The sequence below is a fragment of the Polyodon spathula genome, chromosome 24 (genome assembly GCF_017654505.1).
Source record: "Polyodon spathula isolate WHYD16114869_AA chromosome 24, ASM1765450v1, whole genome shotgun sequence".
NCBI classification, from domain to species: domain Eukaryota; kingdom Metazoa; phylum Chordata; class Actinopteri; order Acipenseriformes; family Polyodontidae; genus Polyodon; species Polyodon spathula.
In genome coordinates, this window is record NC_054557.1 from 12,324,453 (window position 1) to 12,349,385 (window position 24,933).

At 36.9% G+C, this 24,933-nt stretch overlaps 1 protein-coding gene across 1 annotated transcript; it reads left to right on the forward strand.

Annotated features, from left to right (window-relative positions):
• The first annotated feature begins 2,153 nt into the window (after positions 1-2,153).
• Positions 2,154-19,047, forward strand: LOC121299274 (ceramide synthase 2-like). Its single transcript, XM_041226944.1, has 11 exons — positions 2,154-2,299; positions 7,063-7,236; positions 8,384-8,504; positions 8,971-9,089; positions 9,242-9,299; positions 11,007-11,057; positions 11,500-11,592; positions 12,289-12,417; positions 13,339-13,445; positions 14,673-14,826; positions 18,504-19,047. The coding sequence occupies exons 2-11, from the start codon at positions 7,064-7,066 to the stop codon at positions 18,636-18,638; spliced, it is 1,140 nt and encodes a 379-aa protein (XP_041082878.1). The 5' UTR covers positions 2,154-2,299; position 7,063; the 3' UTR covers positions 18,639-19,047.
• The last annotated feature ends 5,886 nt before the right edge of the window (positions 19,048-24,933 follow it).

The following is a 24,933-nucleotide window of genomic DNA, read 5'->3' on the forward strand; positions in this document are numbered from 1 at the left end:
TGTATGACAGTCTGATTCCTGGTGTTATGTTTGATGACCAGTTGTGAGAAATCTGAAAATAATAATGTCTCTGAGTCTATGGGAGGCTACATGGTTCTACCACCTCCACAGGAAAAGTAATAGCTCTATCTAAACATGCTTGCAATGCGTCATGTAACTTAAGCACATAGGGAGTTCAGAAACTCCTTTGTGTTAGATTTAAAACCAAAATTTAAAAAATCCATGCTCTCTCTATATATATCTTTATTTTTTTTTTCCATGAAAAACAATTTGAGAACATAATACAAAAAAAAACACAACGTACAAAAATGTTAGATGCCCTTTGTACCTTAACTCTTTAAGCACTAAGTAACACGTTTAACAACGTTAAATAGATTTTTTTTTTTTGCCATTTAAAAAAAATATATAAACTCTGATCCATTCTCTATTTTATGTACTAAAGGAGCAATTTTGGTTCCCTGTATAGTAGATTTACTAGCATCAATGTAAATGATGTAGACAGCTGAATAGAAGGATGTTTTTTTTTCTATATTGATAGGGATTCAATCTATATAATATATAGTTATCTTTCTTATATTAAGATGTATGCAGGTCAGCAGTAATGAAAGGGTTTAACCCATCAGGGTGTGGCACTAAGAACCATTTGGTCGACTATGTCCTGGAGCTCTGCTTAACATTCCAGGGGTGTGTGGTTACTATCTAGAAAGGTGCAGCATTTTATCTTAGGTCTAAACTTTGTCAGCTATTAAAACAATAGTGTTTCACAGATTTGAAAATCAAAAAAGCTGCCATGTTGAACATCCCAGGCTGTGCTTGGAATAATGCCTTGTGGAACAATCTGAGAAGCTGTTTATGCAGAAAAATCAGGTGCACAGAACGCCAGCACAGCTTCAGCATCTAGAACTGTTTTGTAAAACAATAGATTGTTGCCACTAGTCATACTATAGGTACAGTAGCTACAATTAAATCCAAAGGCATATTGTACTGCTTTGCTGTTTATAATTCCTCATTTTAACCAATGCGTGCTACTGTGCAAAACATGAACTTCTGTTCACCCTGATAAATACAAGAGTACCTGTCTGTTGATGTTAGGACAGTGCAACGTACATTTTATTAAAAAAACCTACAAGTAAATGTAAGTAATTCAGATCCATTGGTTAAGCATGATGCAGGGTAGCTTTTTAATCAAGGTATCAGTCTTGCCTCCTTGTTAGTTCAGGGTTAAGTTACAATAAGCATACGCATAGGGTCATTCAGTACAGCTTTGCTGATGTTTGGTAGCTTTTTATGTTTTCTGTCCCCAATTAGTGCAGGCAACAGCATCACAGGGAAGTATTGTGTGAGTGTGTGATGGATGACACTACTGATTAGAACAAGTGTTGCAAACAGCCGAAAGAGATTAATTAACTTAGTTTTCTGCCAGCTATTCTGTTGTATCAGAAACCTTTCCCCATTGGCTTTGGTTGCCAAAGCTGCTAATGAATTAGCAAATTACAGTGCACTGAAATCAATGTCAACTTGCATGTGCTATGATAAACACAGGGTTTTGTTAGAGCTGGTGCTTGTTGGGTTACTGTGCTCTGTGAATGATTTGTAACGCATTGTGTGGCTTTAACAATGTTGTTTTAGAAAAGCTTATAATAAGAGGTCATTCAGTGCAAATTAACTAGAAAAAAGTGTACTCATAATTATATGAAAGTAAGTACAACTGGGAACTCAACAGCAGTCTTTCATGTAAACCAAGTTTTCTTTTTGTATGCATACCACGCTATCCTTTCTTTTTAATGCTTTTAAATTCCTTATAGGTGTTGGGCTCTGTGTCTTTTAGAATCAGGAAGTCTTACCTATTTGACCTTACTTTCAAGCATTCACAAATCAAGTGAAGCTTGACACAAAACCCACAAAAATGATTTTGTTGATATGACTAGGAAGTAAACCTTTTTTTTATTTTATTTTTTTTAGTCACACTACTGCCATCTCATTGTTATCTAAAGGTTTGCCTTTCTAAATATTGAATGTCTTTATATACTTAATGTATACAGAACTCCTGGTACTGCCCTCAAGGTATACTGTGAAATGAGAGAGCTTAAACGTCACTGTGATACTAACCTGAAAAACGCGAATTGTGACTCAGCAGGGTGTGACCCTAAAGAATTTCAAAGAAAAACGAGTGAGTGCTCCAGGTGTGTACAGCAGCCATGGTTTCAGTGCTTCCCGTGGCTACTCGCAGAGTACATGTTTAAAAACCTGCTTTGGATTGGGAGGTTTCCTGCTCACATCAGAAATAGCAATTGAAAAGGTAACACTTTATTTTTATTATCATTCTGTAATGATCAACTGTGAAGTTTTCTGGTGGGAGGCTTTTCGGTGTAGTGTGAAGTAAGACTAACTAACGTTGTTTGACTGCTGCTGAAATCACCTTGATTTGTAGAGTAAGAGCACATGGAATATTCGCCGCTCATAAGTGATTTTATGTCCATTTCGTTGAATGTTTTGTTCATCAGGGCATGTGGTTCAGTAAGAAAACTGGCAAAGCTTTCCTATTGGGCTCACAGCTTTTAATGCACTGTGATTCATCATCATGGAGAGACAGGTGTTTGATACTGCCTTGCATTTTACAGTATAAATACGAATTGAAAGTCTGTATATAGATTAAGATGAATCCCTGCAAAGAAAGAAACACAATGTTTAAAGCTACAACTGTATTGTAAGGATAGTACAGGTGTTGTGAGTCATTAATCTGTTTCTACCACTTTAAAAGCACCTTGCCAAGATTCTGTGAACCAAAGCTCACCCATTACAAGCAGTAACACATGACTATTATTGTTCTGTATTTTTTGGAAGGGCTACATACTAATTACAAGACATGTCAGGTTTAAAGTAATATGTTTTAGAGACTAAAAGCAGCATTCCTGTTTTTCATTGTTTTAGAAAAAGGATTGCCCCATTTTTTTAATCATTCTTTTCATTACAAGGTACTTTTTTTTTCAGTTTTTGAAACCAATAATATCTAATCCGATTGAAATAGGTCAGTTTACAAACACTGCTTTCTGTTTCCTCGTACATATAAATGTTACAGGGCTTTAGTTTGGATGCCAGGTTGCCATGACTTCTGATACAGAACACCATGCCTGAAAAGTAAACATCAGCATTCACCTTTCTAACTAAAGCTGTGGTTTTTAATCTTTTGAAAAGCAGTTCTAATCTACACACACCGGTATTTCTGTTGTAAAAAAATGTATGTTGAATTATAAATGCTCATATTAAGACATGAAAACCTAGTTACTGTTACACTACTATATGGAAATGATCTCACATCAGTTCTAGAACTATTAAGAATCTACTTTGACATTGCCTATAAGCCATTGCGTTATTAACGAGAGGCTACAAAATCCTATTAGTTATGAATTTTCTTTTTTTAATAAAAAATACATTTAATGTACTGATGTGCTGTCTTATGTATGTCTAATGGGATAATATTTTATTAAAACATTACACTTCTATAACTGTTATTGCAGTGCAATACAAATATAGCCCTTTTATGCCCTCCCTTTATTGCAAATATAAAAAATGAAGAAGGCTTTGTGCTGGGGGTTTTCCAATGCCTTCGACGCTGTTTAATGCTTCTCTGTCTCCAGTATATTCAAGTGCCCAGCTTGTGTGTTCGTCGCTCAGCATAAAAGTCAGCATTATGTTCAATAATAAATGAAGGTAAAATTGGGAACCACTTGCTATGAACAGAGATTTAACAGCTAGTGCAGTTACAATACAATTATTCCTGTAATGTTTACTTGCCGCACCTGTATTGTGCAAATGTGTTGACTCCCTCTATCAATGATGTATGAAGACCTTTGCTTTTATTTGTCATGGCTAAAACAAATTGCAGTTTGAACCCCACAAGGCAGCATCAATACATTTACACCTTTTATCAAAAGTCCATTTAGAAGGGGTTTGTGTTACGCACAGTCTAAAAATTGGTATCGGCCAATTTCAACCATTTAAAAAATAAGTTAATGTGTTTTAGTAATGGGAGGGGAGCTACAAGCTTTATTTAATCCACGTCTCTCCTTCAAATCCTCAGGCAGACTGTAACATTATCCCTCTGACTCCTGGCCTACTAATGTATGACTGCAATATTGTGGTCATGTCATGTGACTTTATCACATTTTATAATTGTCCCATAAAATAATTAACTATGTTTGAGAACTGTTAATGACAGGTGCTTAGTAATTCCTTGTTTTATCACCACTGTTCATTTTTTCACATTAACTATTTAATCATTATTCTTGCACTGTGTGTCCTGGGATGTTTTATTTTTGTTCAGATTTAAAGCCCCTTTCTAGGCTAACCTTCTGAGTGCCCTTGAGCTTAAAATCTCTTCTGCAAAGGAGACAGAAATCAAGGGGGCAGAGCCCTTGAGGGTTCATGTGGTACAGTACAGGTTGGTATGGGTTATGTTATTCTCCTTCTACACAAATACAGGTGCCTCTTGATACTTATCAGTACTTCAGTTTATTGCCAGCCTCTGAATAAGAGATCTCACAACCCAATGTTTCTACCTCCACATTTTACTGTAGGCTGTGATGGTCTCCAGAAACTTAAATGGCAGACAAGGTCATAAAAAAAAGGACGTAAGGTCCACTAACTAACATGCAATGCTAATCACTTTTGGGAATATTAATATTTATTGCTATTCCTAGATAGAGGTCAAATTCCATTCATTTGCCTGTATGGCTCTTTTGTATATTGCATGCTTTCCTTTTGTTAGACTATTGTGTCAATTTATTTAGCAGCCTTTTTTGTCACTAAGAAACTACAATTGATACAGAACAGGATTATCTAGGCTTCTGCCCACTAGACAGAACAGGTTGTGCTGCATTTTTACATGGTTTGTTATTTACTTTACTGTTACCTATATAAACCAAACGAAACATTCCTGGTCATAGCTGTGGTTTTGCATTTGATTCTTTTCTATAAAACAATGTCTTCTACCAAAATCATGCAATTTGATCACTCTGTTGTCCCCATAAATATTTAAATATTGCACTGTGCTTTTTATTAGCTTAATAAATAGAAAAAAAGATACTCATCAGTTTGTTCTACAAAGAAGTATGTGGCATAAGGTTATGCACATACCATAACACTTTTTAACCGTGGACTATAACAGTTTCCTTAACAGTGGTATTAACAGCAGTGATTAATACTATGTCATGTTTTCAGATTTCAGGAGCTACTTAGGCTGTCATTTTTTGTTGGGTTTTTCTTGGCGGGGACAGACTCCAACATTCCCTATAACACTGTTGACTGTGGAACGGAAGGTGACTTCTGTTTGGTAACGGTTTCTTATGCCTGCACAGTAACTTGTTCCACGTGTGTTGTAAAGCATATTGTTTTGGAAATAATGTCATGTTCAGAAAGCCTAGTTTCCTGCAGTGACCTCATGCATACTAACACAAACTGAAGGAGACCAGAACATGTGACTCTTGCATGTGTTTAATGGATACAGCGCCTGGCAGTTTTACAGATGGGAAAACACTTTTTATTGAGTGCATGTATAATGTGTTCACATTCACCGTATCATCTATACTGTTCATCATTGCCATGACTTCACCTGAAGAGCCTTCTGTTTACATTGAGGTTGATGGGAAAGGCAAACTTTTCATTTGTCAGCTTCTGCTGGATCAACTTCAGGAGTAATGTGATAGGGGAGGTGGATTACATATTAGCCATGGATTTTACTTCACTATCATAACTGAAGATTTCCTTTCTTTAAGGTTTTTCCACTTGTTCCCCTCCCTATTAACCTCTGCAATGCCCACCTTCCCTTTTGATTTTTGGATGTGATTCATTTTAAACTTTTTCCACTTGATTTTAACATGAGAAGTACATAAAATGTACATAAAAAAAAAAAAAGCAAAGATGATACTTTTTTTTTTAAATGAAAATGTGTGTATATAGAGGGGCATTTTATAACATTATACCAGGAGAAATATGAAAAGCATTTACTACATTATGTGATGTTTTTAAAAATAAGAATAAAATAACTTTTAAATATGAATACAACTGTGTCCTTTATGCAATGTTAGTTATGCACCCACCATTTCATATTGAACGATTCCAGATGCTTATCTGTGTGGCCGACTCACAGTAGAATTGCTTAGCATCTGCTCATGAGTGCACACTCCAGTTATGTCCGTACCCATGACTCAATGTTGGCGTGGCTTTTGGCTGCAGTGGTGGTGCAGGACCCCCACCTCGACAGAGAACACTTCCTCACACACCGCGGTTTGGACAGGCTTCTGTTTAAGCAGGAGGATATAGGTTATACAAGTTGAAATTAGTATCCTATAAATGTAATCATTTATATGACAAATACTGGCATACAATTGCTGTTAAACCACAAGCTGATGGTGCCTAAATGTTGGTCTGGCTGTTTTGAACTAGCAAGTCATTAGCCAGGTTTTTAAATGAATACCTGGAGTTACTGGAATTCTGCTTGCAATCATTAGCCAGTTTTGAAGCGTTGAACCCACTTTATACTGTTCATACCATTGTAACTTAATACCACCAATAACAGCATAGAAAGAACATGGTGAAAATATCTTGGAAGACTTTGTGTTGGACCAAGCTGAGCAGCCAATAACAATGTGTGGATGTCTGCAAAAATTACATCCTGATGGGCAATTTGGAAAACTGCACAACAATGTGTTGTCATTTATAGTTCCCTTGCATCACATCCATTTCTGTAATTGCAGTGTGAAGAATACTGTATGTAAGCTGGCCTTTGCATTACTGGCAGTCTTATCATGTGTATGTTTAGGCTCAATATTTGTCACTAGATTTCATCGTGTACTCTCTTTACTTTCTGGTTAGCTTGCTGACCTTGGGTAACTTGCGTTATTACTTCTTCACCCAGACTTTATTCCAAGTGCAGGTAACAATATTGTACTTGGATCATTGAACCTGCAAACACATGCAAGGACAGGGCTTTGCTTCAGTGCTGGCCAAAATATCCACTTCAACACATTTATTTACCCAAGTTTGGTTTTCCAATTGTTTTAGGATGTTACAGACTATAAGTGACTATTTTTGGTGGGACCGGCTGTGGTTTCCTGGTAACCTGACCTGGACAGATTTTGAAGACAAAGATGGACTCGTCTTTGCCAAAGTTTCACATCTGTTCATCATAGTGCCTTATGCTGTAGCTTTTATGGTGATCAGATATATCTTTGAAAGGTAAGCTGCTAGAATGGAGAATATTTGCACCTCACTCCCCCATTCAAGTTCACTTACCAACCAGTACAACTTTAAACACATCTGGATTAATACATTCAATAAATTGATAAGTATTACTATAGTATTATAAACCGAGCACCAAAAGAAACTTCTCACTATTGTAGCAAATTTGTTGGGGAAAAAAAAAGGTATATAAATGATGGACATTGATAAAATGTTTTGTTTTCTTTTTAATCACTTGATCATTCATCCTTGACAATGACATGCTTGAGTGACTATGACTGAAGCATATGCACTTAATTATTTAATTAGTGAGACAGTTGATTGGACACTGGCTATGGAGTGATTTCAGCTGTTGAATTGCAAGCTTGAATAAAAGCAATATAAAAAATCACAAATAAAAAAACAATATGCCACGTCTGTCAAGAGAGCAGCGCCTTCGTGCAATCGGCATGTTGGAGGCTGGACTAGGGCAGCATACTATGGCTCACCGTCTTGGGTGTCCACAGGCAGGAATTTCAAACCTGGTGAGATGGTGTAACCAGACATACCTTGTCAATGACAGGCCACTAACTGGGAGATCAAGAGTCACAACACCTGCCCAAGATTGACAAATCATTTTGCAGTATCTTCATGATGTCAGTTGCTAATCAGCACAATAAAAAGTCACTGCACCTGCTCTAAAACAGTTTGTCATTTTTCCATCACATCTAATGAATTTTATCCAAATATAAGTGAGAAATTTGTTCAATGCTCAAATCTCAGTGATACATTTCTTTTGATGCTCAAATATAAGTGATATATAAGTTTCTTTTGATGCTCAGTATACTTTTGATATGTTAACATGTGCATTGTCCTTTCATTAACAAGATAAACGAACAATGGCTAATGCCAACTTGCTGTTTAGTGAAATGCGTCCATGTTGTGAGAGACAAATGCAACATGCAATCCAATGGTAACCACTTGAATATTATAGGCAATTTTCTAAAACGTCCATAAAGATTGGAACACTGCCATCAAATAAACAAAGTGATGTGTATAAAAACCCTGTATTATTTTGCTTTATTTACTACAGACCCTGTATTGTTTTGCAATATAAAACCTGTTGCCTGTGTATTTTAAGATGTAGTTTCTTTTCATCATACAGGTTTATAGCGACACATATAGCAAAAAAAATCTTCGGACTCCGGGACACTGTTAGACTGAAGGCTTCGGAGAACATAATCCTAGAGAAATATTTCATCACCAGCTTGAAGAATCCATCACAGGTAAGTGGAACATTCTTCAGGTGTTTCTCACTGTAATATCAGTCAATCTGAGGAACCTGACAGGCCTAGGAGATTCTTTTCAATAACTATTATAACGAAGGTCATACCACTCAATATGTAGTCGATGTATTTTGGTTTGATTCTACCATAATCAAATGCACAAACTGACTTATAAAAAAACATCTGGAGATTAGAATTTAATTTGCCATAATTTAAAAAACGTATATAATTAAGACGTTTATATTTAGGTGTAATACCTCATTAAAGTCTTGTATTCAGTAAGGTTTGAGAGTGCTGCTAAATTATAATAAAGCATGTAGCCGCACACACAATAATACAACTACTCACTGAATGGCTTATTGAACCTTTTTGCAGTGCAATGAAATGCTCTTACCATATGAAAGGCTTTCAATTAAACAAATACACACTTCTATGCTATTCTGTGGTGCTTTTTTGCCTTCCACAGTCAGATGTAGAAGGTTTGGCAAAAAAGTGCAACTGGACTGTGCGAAAGGTGGAAAGATGGTTTCGAAGAAGGCGCAACCAGGAGAGACCAAGTGTACTGAAAAAGTTCGGGGAGGCTTGGTAAGAAAGAAACCCAATATGTTCACCACTCCTACATGTTACCCAGATATATTGAACATGTCTGCCTCATGTCCATTGACATATAACTGACACAAATCTTTCAAACAAGTAACTCTTTTAATATATATTTTTTGCTCTCTTTTTGTTTGCAGTTGGAGATTTGTGTTTTATCTCTCAGCATTTATTGGAGGCTTTGCAGCTCTGTACGATGTAAGTAGGCTAGGCTGACTCACTCACTCTCTCTCTCTCTCTCTCTCTCTCTCTCTCTCTCTCTCTCTCTCTCTATATATATATATATATATATATATATATATATATATATATATGTGTGTGTGTGTATACGCACACACACACACACATATATATATATATAGAGAGAGAGAGAGAGTGAGTGAGTCATAATGTAATATATAATGTATGTATATGGATACACGCCCAGGATACCTTTACAAAATGGAAGTTATTGAGTCCTGCTGTCTTATGATACTGTATTAGACATACTCCTTTCTTTTGTTTCCTAAGTAAATTCTCAAGCACATTTGATATGCTTTTGAACTTTTAAGAACTCCATGGTGGGAAAAAAAATAATTCTAGAACTTGTATGGATAACAGGTCTAACAACTTTACCAGAAAGCTGGCTGGTATATCGAAATGTGATCAGATTAGGAATCTGCCTGACTGTACAGGGATTCATTTTTAGACAGCAAAAGTGTTGGTACAAATTTCAGATAGAGTAACTTTGTTGGGTATTGTACTGTTCACAGAATTCCCATAGAACAAATTCAGCGTATACTGTGGTTAACAGAGAACATGGCATGCCTTGTCCAGACCCATTTATTATATGGAGCTCCTGTATAAAACAATACCCTTTTGTGTACAAGGTGAAGGGCAATTACCCTTAGTGCTAATGTTGAACAGTCTGAGGAATGCAGGTTGCTGACAATTTACTTTCATAAGGTTTGAAGAGGAATAGCTGTACTGCTAGAGGGATCTCTATTTACCATCTCCCCTCCTCTGACAAACTCAACCTTCATTCACTTGCTCTCTCAGGAGCCACGCAGTGCACAAACCCCTTTGATAAATGGCTACCCATTTAACATTCATTAGTGGCTTGTCATCAACAAGTAACTGGTTTTGAAGATAGATTGAACAGGTTTTTGATGTATGTGACTTGCTCAGTGTAAAAGCTAGTATCTAGTATGTAAAGCAGCTTGACTATTCCCTTACCTATGATGAATGAAGTTACTTACTGTGGTTCTTATTACAATGACTTGCTTTTTCTGGAAGGTTCCAAAGTTCAGGGGATGCTCTTGTGTTCTAGTTGTCTGTCGTAGACATTTGTAATGTAGGCTAGATGAACCAAAGTGTCTTTATATTAGTAAGCTCCAGCACCATCCAGTGGAGATGCACAACTGAAAGAAACTTGTTTTGCAAAGTGGCAGACCACTAGATGACACTCGCTTTTACTTCTAAAAAGACTTCTTGGCTGAAATAACTGGTTACACATATCTATAGCAGGCAACTAGAAAGAAAGAGTATATCCTGAACTCATCTTCTATAACTAGCTGGTAGTTACTGAACACAGTACCAGTGGTTGACACAGCTGTCACAAAGACAAGTGCCAAAGGATAACTGAAGGATTTTGCTTTGGTGATCGCTTGCTTTTTATAGGTCACGTTGAGAGATGAAAGAAACTTTAAATCTATCATAACTGATTTCTCTTGTGAATTTGAGATTGATGTTGATTGGGGGGGGGGGGGTTGTGTATCTATATTTACCAGCCCGCTTAAAAGTAACATGTCGTTTTGAGATTTAAATCAATATAAACTACAATAGATTCCTAAGGATTGAGTTTTTGCAGGTGACTATTTTCATTATTATATTCTACTGTACTGTATATTGTTCTGTCCTCTACAGAAACCGTGGTTCACAGATACCCTGGAAATATTCAATGGATTTCCAAAGCAGGTACTTCAAATGTGCAATATCTGAGTATTTATCATTTAAAAAGTGTAACTGTCTAAAATTGTTTTAAATAATAATATGTAATGCTGATTCTATTAGTAACAATGAGGTTAAATCTCTTATTTTGATAGAAAACCTCCTCCAGTATTAGAAATGAAGTCATAAGTCATTCATTTCTAGTGCAATAGGCTATAGTCTATAGAGTGCTGCTCTTACTCATCAGCCAATTATTTTATTGTATCTTTTTTTCATTGGATCATTATAGAAATGTGGTATTTCCTCCTATGGATATAGCACAGGTTATGTCTGGTCATGGCATGTACAAGCTTGTGGCTAAAGTTGTCAGTAGTTTAAAATGCCACACTTCTGCACATTACAGGTTGGTGCTAAAATTATTTTTTTAAATTGTATTTGATATTGAATTGCTTCCCCTCTCTTCCCTCAGACGTTGTTGGATTCGCAGTACTGGTATTACATAATTGAGATGAGTTTTTATTGCTCGTTGCTGTTCAGTGTTGCGTTTGATGTCAAAAGAAAGGCAAGTACACTAGAAATGCATTGTACTTCTCTTATGCAGTTTCTTGATTTGTTTAATATTTTTCTTAGCAGTAGTGTTTTTTTGTGCATTCAAAATAATGCAATTGTATTATAGCTAAGGAGTACCCTGTACTTAATAATGCAATGCCTGTTAAAAGAAATCTTTCCATTAAGCTTTGCACAACCACATGATCTGGCTCTGCATTGGCACCTCAATGGCCAGTGCTGTGGAAACACAAGAGCAGTTTGAATGGTTGAAGTCTTAACATTTTCATATCTTAGCAGTGCTTAGATACAGCAATATATCATGTCACACAAGTCACTGCCAAATAACAATGCATTATATTACCAAATGGTTTCCATTGTTTTACTGTCAGCACTATTTGTTTCAAATCAATTCCATTGCTGGTAACATGTGTTCAGCAAATGGTACTTCAGGGAATTTCGAATCATTTGCATAGAGCCTTGCAGTTTGTAATCAGGAAATTAATGAGAAGATTGTTACTGAGGGAGATTCTCAGATCAACAATCTGACTCAGTGTAAGGGAATTGTAATAGTACTGTGCTGATCAATCAATCACCCACATAACCAATAATTCCCCCTTCATGAATTTTTAGTTGGTGTGGGTTTTGTGGATTGCTTGTCAGTTAATCTGTTTTTTCTGTGTTTTTTTTTTTTTTTTTCTATAACTACCAGGACTTTAAGGAGCAAATCATCCACCATTTAGCAACGCTTAATTTACTGGCCTTTTCCTGGTGTTGCAATTACATCCGAGTGGGAACGCTGGTCATGCTCATCCACGACACCTCTGATGTTTTATTGGAGGTTGGTAGAGTTGGTGTTAAGTGTTAAAAGCTGACACAATTTACTTACTCCTTTCCCACGCCAAAGATAGCATTGGACTGAGTAATTCATTCTGCTGTATGTTCTAGGCATGTGGGGGGGGGGGGAGTGTCACTGTTATGTAAAGTTGATAGTTTCAAAATTGTCATTAAAGTCCTGTTACATCTCAAATGCCAACTATTACCAAAGGGCAGAATGATGAGCTCCATGCATTAATGGCTGTTTCACTGAATAACTCTGGCTTATTTTGCAGCTTAAGACCAGCATGTGTGTTTAATTCTAGCTCCCTGGTAAATATTTGACATATTACACCTTTCTGCAGGACACTAATTTCACCTATTATTCAACACCTGAGTAGTTTAGTATCTTTAAAGAGGTACTTCATATCTAGGGGTACTTGAACATCTATTTGAGCTGTTAGTAAGCACAGCAGACAATGTTCTAGATAGACTGATACAGATGCACATAATATGATTATCAATGAAGTATCCATTTAACAAGTCATTTTTGTTCTCATTTTGTAACATTAATGAAAATAGAGTAAATAACATTAATCAAACTCAGTGTTCTGTGACTCTTCGGTAGTTGAGTGATGTCAGCCCCTGTGTTCCGTGGATGGAATGTAGATTTTAGCTCGGGTTTAGAGCTCCTGGGATCACATGACTTGAGGAGGCTCTTCCTCCACACCACCACCTAAGACCCATCTCTCACAGCTGTCAGCAATTCCTGCAATCAATTAAAACTTGGCACGTGACATGCAGCCTAAAGGCAGACATAGGTGATATATCCATGCACCCCATTTATCAAGATTCATGTTGCATAGGAGAATACCGTTAGGGTATGAAAAATACAGGTTTGTGTAGATATCATTTAAATGGAATTGTTTTCTTTTTCTTTTCCTAGTCTGCAAAGATGTTTAATTACGCTGGATTTACAACGATCTGCAACAGCCTGTTTGTGGTATTTTCAATTGTGTTCATCATCACCAGGCTGGTCATCTTCCCTTTTTGGTAAGAAAGATATTTCAATTATTATTATTATTATTACTGATTCTTCATTTTTACTGACTGACAATAATTTTTTTGGATCATGTATTATATTAACTGTGACACAATTGCCAGTAATTAATGAGGTAACTAGTTATAATTGAGTTCATTTTAAGATTGAGACACCAAATAATACAGCAGTTAACAGATTACTGATTGCTGCACTGTTAATATACAGTAAAGTGCTACCTTTTTCTTTTGAATGTTTTAAGGACACTTGTGAGCTAGCTCATACATAACTAGGGATATCATTTGATGCTATAGTTGCACATCACTGCTGTAAAGAAAAAGTCATACAGTTGTTTTGCCCCATCAACCTATTTATTAAGTCTCAATCTTAACATGTCATTGTGAGGATCGTACTGTCCCTGTGGGGAACTGAGGTGAGGAAGCATATCAGTGTTGCACAGACCTTCTCATTCACCTATGGGTTTCAATGCACAGCGTAACACTAATATGCTTCCCCACCTCTCTTACCCACAATCGGCTACAATTAGTATCTATGATAGTATCTACAGTATATGACATTAAACGTTGATATGCAGCTAATTTAAGGGTTACAGAACCAATTTCAGTTAAGATAATTGTGTTCCAAATGTGAAGCATACCCAGTAGCATTCTGAAATTCACCAAAAAAAAATAAAAAAATAAAAAAAAAAAACCCTGCAAACTACATAACCCCATATAATACACAGCTAACGTCAGATAGATCACCCTGTATAGACAAATGGCATACTGACTTATTCATCAGCTAATTCGGAAATATCCCTTCAACAAAGCATATTGCTTGACCTTTCGATTTTAACTACCGCATTCTGACCGAATGAAGCGCGCAGTGAAACAATGTTTGACTGCCTCTATTAACATGAATGTGTTAATGCTTTGAAAAATGCAGGGATCAATGGTAAAGAAAAAAAAAAATAGGAATTTTTTAATATGCCGCTTGGCCTTTCTGCTGCATTCCCTGAGGATGTATTTTAAGTAGTGCTGCTGCACTGGCAGTAGCAACATTATGCTGTTGACTATTTAAACCTCAATAATACACAACTTGCTCTTTGAGCACTCCTGTAGAAGGACCCATAATTAATTATTTGAAAGATAAATAGTAGACTGTGCAATAGGCTGCATTCATGTTACACCTGTTGCAAAATCTTAATGTATTTTTGTTCTTGTTTTTTTTTCCCCATTTAGGATTATCCACTGCACCTGGTTTTACCCAATACTTTTCTTCCCTCCTTTCTTTGGATATTATTTCTTCAATGCGATGCTCATAGTTCTGCAGATGCTACACATATTCTGGACGTGTCTGATACTACGCATGGTGAAAAAATTTATCTTTGGAAATGTAAGTAGCCTAATAGTCAGTGACCTTGTGAAATGACCGGAAAGCGGATGTAATGCTTTAATTGGACTCCACAATGTACTGATAGCGTTCAATTAGGTACTGTACTGTATTACCTGCTTATCAGAATATATATGTACGTGAGAAGCACAGGGCACATGGAATGTAAAGGAGAGAACAGACCTGAGCTGTCTCCAAGTACACTTGTTTTTTTTTTTTTTTCCAGTGTTGTAGGGAATGGTAAATAAGCAGTTCATACAGTTACACTTGTGGGTTGCTCGGTGGTTGTATTTAAAGAATACACAACAAACAGTTAAATACAAACGTGTGGTACAAAAAGGGATGGGGCAGGTTGGCAACTTTGCATCAGAAAAGGGGAAGTAATTAGAACTAAATACACCCATTATAGACCCCACCCCCCCCCCCCCCCCTTCTTTTGTACTTTCCATTCACAGCCCCTCTCATATCACATTCAGTTTTAACAAGGTATAACAGAAACCAGGAAAGGTGACTGACACCTGGAAAGATTGTTCTTGTATAAAGGCCTTGTTAAAACATAATTAGCACTGTAATAGGTTAAAATTACTGAAGGTGTAAAATAGAGATTTATTAAAGCAGTACCAGCCGCTTGTCTGAAGCTTGGCATGTTTTTCAGATTTCATAGACTACAGCTTGCCTAGTCCGCATCCGAGTGTGGTTTTAGGGGTCAGTGGTGCTTCGAATCCCTTTGAGTTTGGATGACTTCAGCTGGATTGCATGTGCTGCCTGTTTTCAATAACGGTGGTAGATTTGGCAGGAAAAACAGCTGGACTGCAAAACTGGAAAACTTTTTACAACAAAATACTCTGACAGGAAAACTTAACCTTTTTCAAAAGTGCTTTGAAACTACAATTTTGGTGAACAATTCACACTTGAAAAAGGATTTAGGTCCCTAGATCAATTACCCTTCGTTCCACCCAAGTGAATTATGAATAAAGCTATTTGTGTTGGAAGTGTTGAAGCTTGGTCAACGTGATATTCCTGATATCGTCTTACATTGATATTCCTGATATTTTCTTACATTATTCATTGAACCAAAGAAGAAAATCAAGAATATACTTTTTATGTAAGAGTTTTTGCCATCCTAAATGTTTATTTCATGATCACACCTCATGAACAAGACATGGATGACATTTGAAATAAACAATGATGGAAAGCAGGTTGGAAGGCCGTAGCCAGCAACACCAGTATCTTATAGATTGAAGATGTGTTTCTACTAAATTGGCAGGACAACAGACCGCCCATGATTATAAATGGTTTAGTCCACAGGTTGGTAACCATTGTTACCTGTGAACAACTTTATTTTGAACTGGAGTTCTTGAACAGGGTGCAGTGAAACCCATATGTTCCCCAGATGCCTTTTTCTTAGGTGGTTGTTTTTTTATTTTTATTTTTTTTACACCCTAGCTTGATTAAAACAAAACAATCCAGCAGTATTTTAGCAGACAAGCAGAATGAAACAATTGATACAGGGGGGTTTCTTTCCACCCTCTTTCCATTTGGGGGCCAAAATGAGCCGATTCGCACCACACCTTTATGCCCCTGTGACGGAAAGCAGATTATTTTTTTCCACTCTGTGGGGACCGAGCAGCGAGCTGCGTTTTCAGATGTCTGCAACATGTTTGTGATATATAGACTGGAAATCATCTAATGCTCACAATAACTGCAGTTGGCCTTGGAGAGATATCAGATTTGTCTTTTTGGTAAGCTAATCTTTCAAGCCCAATTACATATGCATCCCATTCAAATAGTTATAAACCTGGAATGCATTAGAACATTAGTCTTGGATCCTTAAAAAATACAAATACAAATAGAAAAATTTTCTTATAGCTGCAGATAATATAGAAACTTTTTTTTTAATGACTTCACTTACTAGATGAGAAAAAAATAGATTTGTACTTGTAAGGCTTTACATTACTTCCTTGGCATATTAATTAAGTCAGATTTAATGTAGTCTGTAGTGGATTTGAGAAAATATTATTGTGATTTTATTAACGCATGTTCAGTGATTAATCAAAATCAAATTTTGCCTTGTGTATTGCATACATTTGTATGTCTCCTAAAACCCTGTCTCAGCGTTCATGAGCTGGGTTTGAAACCGCAGGTGTGGAGGCTCACATTCGAACAATCTGTACCTGCTTCTGATGTACTCTACATGTCTCGTTTCTTTTTTCTAATTCTTGTTCAACAGCACCATGTAAATTAACATTTTCTAATTGCGCTGGAATTGCCAAGTTGCTTGTTTCTTTAAAAAAAAGTAATTGGAAAACTGCCAAATGCAATCACTGGGCTTTAGAAGTAAATTAACTCTCTAATGTATCTAGGTACTTAATCATTGACAACTTAATACCCAATGTTACATTTCAGAGATAAATTCATCTAGGCTTAAATTCCCACAGTGATAAATTATAATTCAGATGGGATGCTGATTTAAAGATTCAGACTTATAAACGCATCATATTTTCAGAACCTAAAACCTGGAAAAAAAAAAGTGTTTTTAATAATTTATCAAGAGAACCATCAAAACCACGGTTAACATGCACTGTATATTTCAGTAAATCTGGCTAAAGGCTGCTGTTTTCAAGAAATCTGGATACAAAAATATCTTGCATGTGTATATAATAGGGCTATTTGGGACAGCTTCCAGTTTCTAATGTAATGCTTAAACACACACGCACTTCAATTGCACAGAGCTGTCATTTCTGATATGTACCATAGGTGGTGCAGTGGATATGCTTTTGACTAGAAACCTGGCTTTGGGACTCGAGTGAGTCGACAAAGTAAATAAATGTTACTGGATTTGCCCACAGCAGTCATTGCATCTTGCATTTATGTAACTGGCATGCCATATGAAACAACATGTGTTGGTAATTATGATACTGTTTTACACACAGCACAATGGAAGTGGTAAAGGTAATTCAAATATACTGCATTGCAACACTTGAGACGTCAATCATTTGTTACCGTGGGAACAGTTAGTTGGGGGCCAGCACCCATCAAAAGGGAGCATTTTATTAATGGCAGTATGTAGTTCGTGGCTCCTGCCTCTGGATGCTTGCTGATAGTCAGAAAGAACGCCTTACAGACAATAGAAAAAGCTAACCTTTACTAAAACGAGGAAACCAAAAAATCCCCAGAACAGGCTTCTCTTGAAATCACACACTAGGATGGGAAACGGCTTCAATCATTGTGCAAAACTCCATTTAAGAAAGCAGTTGAATATGGATGCGTGTAGAGTGTGAATACCCAAATTGAATGCGCTTGTGCCAATGTGTCAGCCATTAGATTTGCACAATGCTTCTATACAGTGTGCAGGGTGGAGCGGAGGGGTTAGTGAGTATGCTCAACATCCTGGATCAAGTCGTTTTCGTGATTGGGGTTGTCACCCAGTGTGTATCCAAGACGTTAGAAAGGGCTTCGTTCTAACTTGTTGCTCTGGGACACGGGGGAAAGTGTGCTTCTTTCAGGCAATTCATTTGAGAATACTGGCAGGGCCTCTTTTGGAATGAAAAACAATTATGTTCCTATTAGCAGGTTTGAATTATATTACCGTCACTATGATGACTGTGAGCCCCCTGCAGATCTTCCATTTGCATTAAATTAACATTATTAATCACGGCAATGTTTTCTGCTCAATCTAGATGGTCGGTGATGAGAGGAGTGACCATGAAGAAGAAGAGGATGAAGAAACATCACAAGAGGAAGGAGATCAGAGAATGACAAATGGATCCGCAACAGGAAGACATCCAGGTCCAAAGAGACAACATGATCATTAACGCAGACGCACACACACACACGCACACCACCGCCTCCTGCAGCCCTGCACTGGCCGTGTCCTCAAGGGAACCCACACGGCACTCTGAAGATGTGTGCAGTCTGCTGCCAGCTGGAAGTATTGATGAAAACACAATGTGCACATCTGATTTATTGCTGCAGGTCCTGGAACAGAGCACAGTCAAAAATTAGCTTTATCCAACAGAACTTATTGACATTCTTACACACACACACACACACACACACACACACAAGCTTTAACATAACTCAAAAAGCTGTCATTAAACAGAGTACTGTGCCAATGAAGGTATAGTTGTGAGGGTATACAAATCATTTTGTCATCAGTATGTAGTTAAAAATGTTGTATTATTATAAGATATTTTTTTGTATTCTGTTATGTGTGTGTGTGTGTGTGTGTATATATCTATATCTATATCTATATCTATATCTATATCTATCTATCTATCTATCTATCTATCTATCTATCTATCTATCTATCTATATATATATATATATATATATATATATATATATATTAATATCTATATATATATATCGGTATATATGGCTACCTTATCTTATTTGTTACAACAAAGCCATGTTGGCTACCTTAGTCTAAAGAAAGAAACCTTAAATTGAACACATCATTTCAATTGAAGTTCTTGGTCAGTAATCCATTACAGTGTATTTTACTGAAAAAGGGGCAGTTGCTAAAAGTCCCACTTATATGTGGCATTAGGTTACTTTAAAAGAGTTAAAAAAAAGAAAGAACATAAGCCAAAATACAGTATTCCAACTAAAACCAAAAAATAAATTCTCTGGGGTGATGTGCCTCTCTTTACAAGGTTCTTGGTATGACAACACTACATGTTCAATTGCAAGCAGTCATTACAGATTGTTTTTCATAACTTGTCTAAACTTTTCATAACTTGTTCTATCTGGCAAACATCATAGTGAGTAGAAGGGGGGTTAGTATCTTTTTACAAAATCTATCAAACATATTGTCATTCTTGTGAGTTATGAGAGAGAGAATTCTTCAGCAACATTCCAAAACTGGTTGTTATGCATTCCTCCATGTTACTGTGTTAAAGCATTTGTTTTGGAAGGGTGGAGAGAGTCCTTCTTATTTCTTAAATTATAAACAGATTCACTGAAAAGAACATGGGTTCTAGTCAATTAATTGAAACTGTCAGGTCTTAATACCACCCTTGTTCCAATCACTAGAACAAGTCTCGTCCCTGGCTTTTTCAATATTTAAAGACATAAACACTAAAGAGACTCTCAAATGACCTGTTAGACGATTTATTTGCATAACCCAGGTAGCCAAAGACCCCTGTTCTGGATTTGCTGTTGTTTATATCAACTGAAGGGACAAAATGAAGCTGATTGGAGCATTTATATGGGTGATTTCTTTAAAACCAGGTGTTTATTTCTTTTCTTCTGATAAATAGTTTTTCTAAATTCAATAAATATTTTTTAAAGTGATTGAATGGCCTCTTTATTTGGTACAGTACTTTATATAGGGCCATGAAATTTGAATTGTTGTGAATGACACCTGTAAAGCTCCCAAGAAGTTATAGTTAATACTAATGCCCAAGGTTACAACTGTTGTCTAATGGGAAGGAGACATCATTTTAGGGGTTGCCTTGGTAACATTAACCTCAGATTGTTACTTTAGTATCTTGACCTTGTGTTTCATTTGTATGCTTTTAGTATTGAAGTGGATTAGTGACAATGCTGTAATGATTTCCAGCTACTGCAAGCATGTCATGTGATCCATTAATAGCTATACAGCTAGCAGTATCTATCTCGTTAAAATGCGAGCAATTTAAAACTGGAAATTGACAGGATTGTATAGGACATCTAGACCAGTCAATCCAGATGTCTGTTTTTTTTACTCAAACCAAACTGAATGCTGAAAGACTGCATAAATCCATCCTTGTCATATCATTGCATCTTACTGTACGTGGGGGCACTTGATGATATGTTTTCAGTATTACTGTGAAAGTACTGTGTACATTTTCCTTTTAAAAGACAATGGCTCTATTCAAGTGCATAAGGTGTGGACAACAAGGTTGACACATATTGAGTAATTTGCAGGGTTTTCCAGTTAAGTCTGTTTATCTGCCTGTATGTATTGATGGACATCTTTTCCAAGCTTTTTTCAGAGATTAGTGATCAGTAATGCAAGGGTGAAGTATTTAATTTGAAAATATATTAGGCTAAACTCTTTCTGTAAATGTTGTCAGTAGCTGAATGTGGTTTTTATTTGACTAACATGCTGTAAACAATACTACAGTTTTATGAATGGGTCCAATTATATTCTTAATCACCAACCCAGTAAGGTGTGCCAAGCGCCTTAAATATTCTTTAAATATAAAATACATGCTTTGCTTACAATTCCCAAATGATTGCTACCAAGAAGGCATCAGCGTTAGGTGAAAGTGTGTCTACTTGACCAATTCTGGATTTTCTTACCTAGGGAAACATTAGGTTGTCCAGGAGTGCTAATCAGGGTCTTTGAAACCAGTCGTCGTTATTTAAAGTCCTGGTTGACATGCTTACCAATGCAGTGAGACTGGAGGCTTTGTATTCAATGTTTCAATTAAGAACAACAGATATTATATTCTGTATAGTACACATGCACTAACTTTTGGTTACCACATGTATGTAGGACAGAGATCAAACATACATGTTCAGAAAAGGCTGTTCCAGTAAAAGACCAAACACGTGTATTGTTTTCTTGACAGACATCCCCCACAGACTTCAAGCAACCAGATTGATTTAACAGTAAATTCAATTGTTAATTGACAGGTCTGTACAGTATGTGTGGTGGCCTCTCCTGAACTAGCATTCAAAGGTCCAGCTACAGCCCTGAAGAGCCTCTTCTCACCTGCATATCCATTATTCTTGTTTATATTGCTTTATCCTCAATGAACATGCTGTGCCATTGGAGACCAGAGCACTTATTTGACTTTGAAAGGGGAAGATAATAGGTGCAAATTCAACCACAGTGACTGCATTGATTAATGTGTCCATCAAGTGTTTCTGTAAAGGCAAAGCACAACTTTGTTTGCAAACAGGTCCTGACAGATCGAACCTGCAGTCATGTGCAAAGCAACAGTTGTGATACAGTGGCCCAAATCATAGTAGACCTTAAACACTGCACTGGACACACCTACACACCTGCACATTGCACTGGACACATCTGCACAATACACTGGACACACCTGCACGCTGCACCGGACACAGGTCAGTATAGTGTTGTGTTATGTGATGTACTGTAACGGAAACTGTTGACCCCTGTTGATGAGATCAGGCAATACAAGCTCTAACGCTATTCAATAAAGTAGATCTGATCCCTTTGTACAGTGATTGAGATGCTTGTTTGGGGGACTGTGGGAAGTGCTAGAATGCACCCATTCTCCAATAATCAAACTGGACCCTGCCGGGATAACAAACTGTTTTGTTTTGCAGAGTGTTTGAGGCAACACGTGCCAGGCTTAACAACTGAACTACTGCCCTGTCTTTTCTGAAAAAGTCAAGGCTCATTGTTTCTTGCAGTCCCAGTTATAGATGCACACATTCTGCTGAGAAAGGAATATTCTCTCTGACTCAATTTCACACTCAGGGCTTTACACGCAGGATCTAAGTCAAATATCACATGCATGTTTGTTGCCATTGTTGTTATCATGCAGAACATTAAATTATATGTTTATATAGCTTGGGTGGGTAACAATGGTCCGGCACCCTTGCCCTTTGTTGAGGATCTTTTGGGGGGAAAGCACTGAAGCTACACTGTTGTAAGTCAAAAAACAAATAGCGGGCTTAGTACCTTTACATCCAAAATGTCAGGCATTTGTTAAAATAACCAGGACAATACTTGATTAAATCTTGTTTGGAGTGCATTTTCTGATGACAGAGACAGGATCAAATTTTGTATTTTATTTATTTTTATTTAAAGCTTAGCTATCCCTTCAGAGGGAGATTGCAATGAAAAGCACATCTAAAAGGTGACCCAAGTTTCATGCAAAACGATTATTTGGGACAAGCAGAAAAATGAATAGCTTAACCTTTGACCCCTTAAAGTGACATCACAACCCATAATGCTGACTTTTGTCAATCTATGAATCAACCAATGATTATAAATTCTGACACGGGACGCAAAGATGGATTCTGAAATTAATATTTTTGGTGTTTGGTGCATTTTCATCATCTGCTGTTTATAACAATGCAGGAAGCGCTGTAAAAATCTGAAAGGTAAACATCTACCTCAAGACCCAAAATAGTAATAGTGTTCAGAAAATGAATTCTTGACGCCTTCTTGCAATACATCATCTGACCACCAAAGGGCTCTGTGTAAATAAAACTAAAGTGATTTAAGCCTCTTCCTCTTCTTCACAAAAGGCTAAGTTATCTACTGGTTCACTGCGGTATTCATATTTTTACTGTACAGTAGAGCAGTTCAACCACTATATTCACATTGACTGTGGGAAAATCCTATAAACTCTAGAGCCACACAACAACAAACCAGTATGAATTGACAGCACCTTGACTTCTTAAGCCCTGAATAGGAAGTAAAGGTCAAAGCAAAGCTGTGCTGTAAAAAGAGGGGTTCCTACAGTGAGAAATCAAAATGCTAAATGCACTTTTAACCTTTTCTCTGACCCATACCACAGATCTGTATGCCGAACTGAGGGCTCGCTCAATCCTCCCGGCAGATTAAAAGGAATTATTCACTTGTTGTAAAAGGAAGCTTACTTCCATTCCAACGAGGATCACACATGGCGAGACCTACGTCTCTTACAATGCTGCATCATGCCCTGTACAACCAGCGTCAAATTCCCACATCGGCTAACTGTAACGCTTTTTGATCTCTCCGTTTCATGACTCAAGGAGGATGGCATTGAAAGGCTGCGGTTCACTCAGGTGGGACCTGCCCACAACAGAACTCTGAACCACAAGCAGGTAGTCTTTTATAAGAGCCCATTAGCACTTGAGAAGCAGAAATCAGAGGGTAAGTAACTGTGGGACTAGTTGACTGAAAAGGTTCAGGAAATTGACAGGCTTGGAATTCTGATGAAGCATTCCCATCTAGAAATGTTCAACTTGCAAAAGAACACCATTAATTGATAGGCAGTACATTTCCAACCAGATTAATATTAAGACTGCCTTTCTTGCAGCTTCCCTTTGAGACAGTATTAAGAGCTACAACAATAAGCATTAATTAATGTATACTGAAATTAGTTAATGATATGATGGTACTAATTGTAATTACTCCTTTTTTTGTATTCTTTTTTGTGTTTATGTTCTGTTATATAAAGCAGCTTCATTCTTTATTTGAAGAATTTACAGCAGCTTAACTCTGCTATGTGTTTAATCTCAAGAGTGTTGGTCTTTGGGTCAAAGGAAGCTGGGTAGGCTATGTGTATTTGAGAACCATGTCTAGTCGACAATTTATATTTATAGCACAAACAATCAAACACATATTTGACAAAAGTGGTTTTTGGAGTTGATTAATTACGATGATTGATTGATATGATATGATTAATTACCTTCATTACAAATCTGTCTAACGCAAGCAATTGGAGCAGTAAATTAATTGTTTTAATGACCGCTCTATTATAAATGTGTCAGTTATTTCATTTTCAAGTTTTAAGAAGTGTGCCTATTAAAACCAACATGGTTTGCCCTTTTAGAAATGGTTGCAGATTACAAGTGATGAATTAGGTCTTTGTTAATTGTTGACCAGGATTCTTGTCTTGTGATCTGAGTACGTCTTCAGTTCTATGTTGGAATAACAATGTTTGTCAACACTTGTCGCAAGCGTTCTTGAAATAGGAAGCTTGGAATCATTTGTCTACTCTGTTTGACAGGGAGTCAGGGATTAAACGTTCACCTGTATTAACCATTTGTGTGCACAATATACAGAGCACCAGGAGGTTAGTACTGCATGTGCCAGAACAACAGAGTCTGTGCTGCAAAATACTAAAAGCATTCACTTGTGCCTTGTTTTTTAAACAAGCTGCTGAAACACCATGGTCTAACAGTCACAATAAGGGTAAAATCTTTAGTAAAACAGTTTGTAAAACTTGATATTAAAGCAAGGGCAGATTTAACTTCAATATTCACTCAATCCTGAGCAACTTGTTACCTCAGTCCTGTCAAGTAACAATTGAAATATCACATTTACTGTGATATACCAGCGCAACAGCAAAATTCTGCCATGGATTTGTTTGCCACTTATGGTCCATTGGCACCTGAAGTGGACAACATGGCACAATTTACATCCTCAGA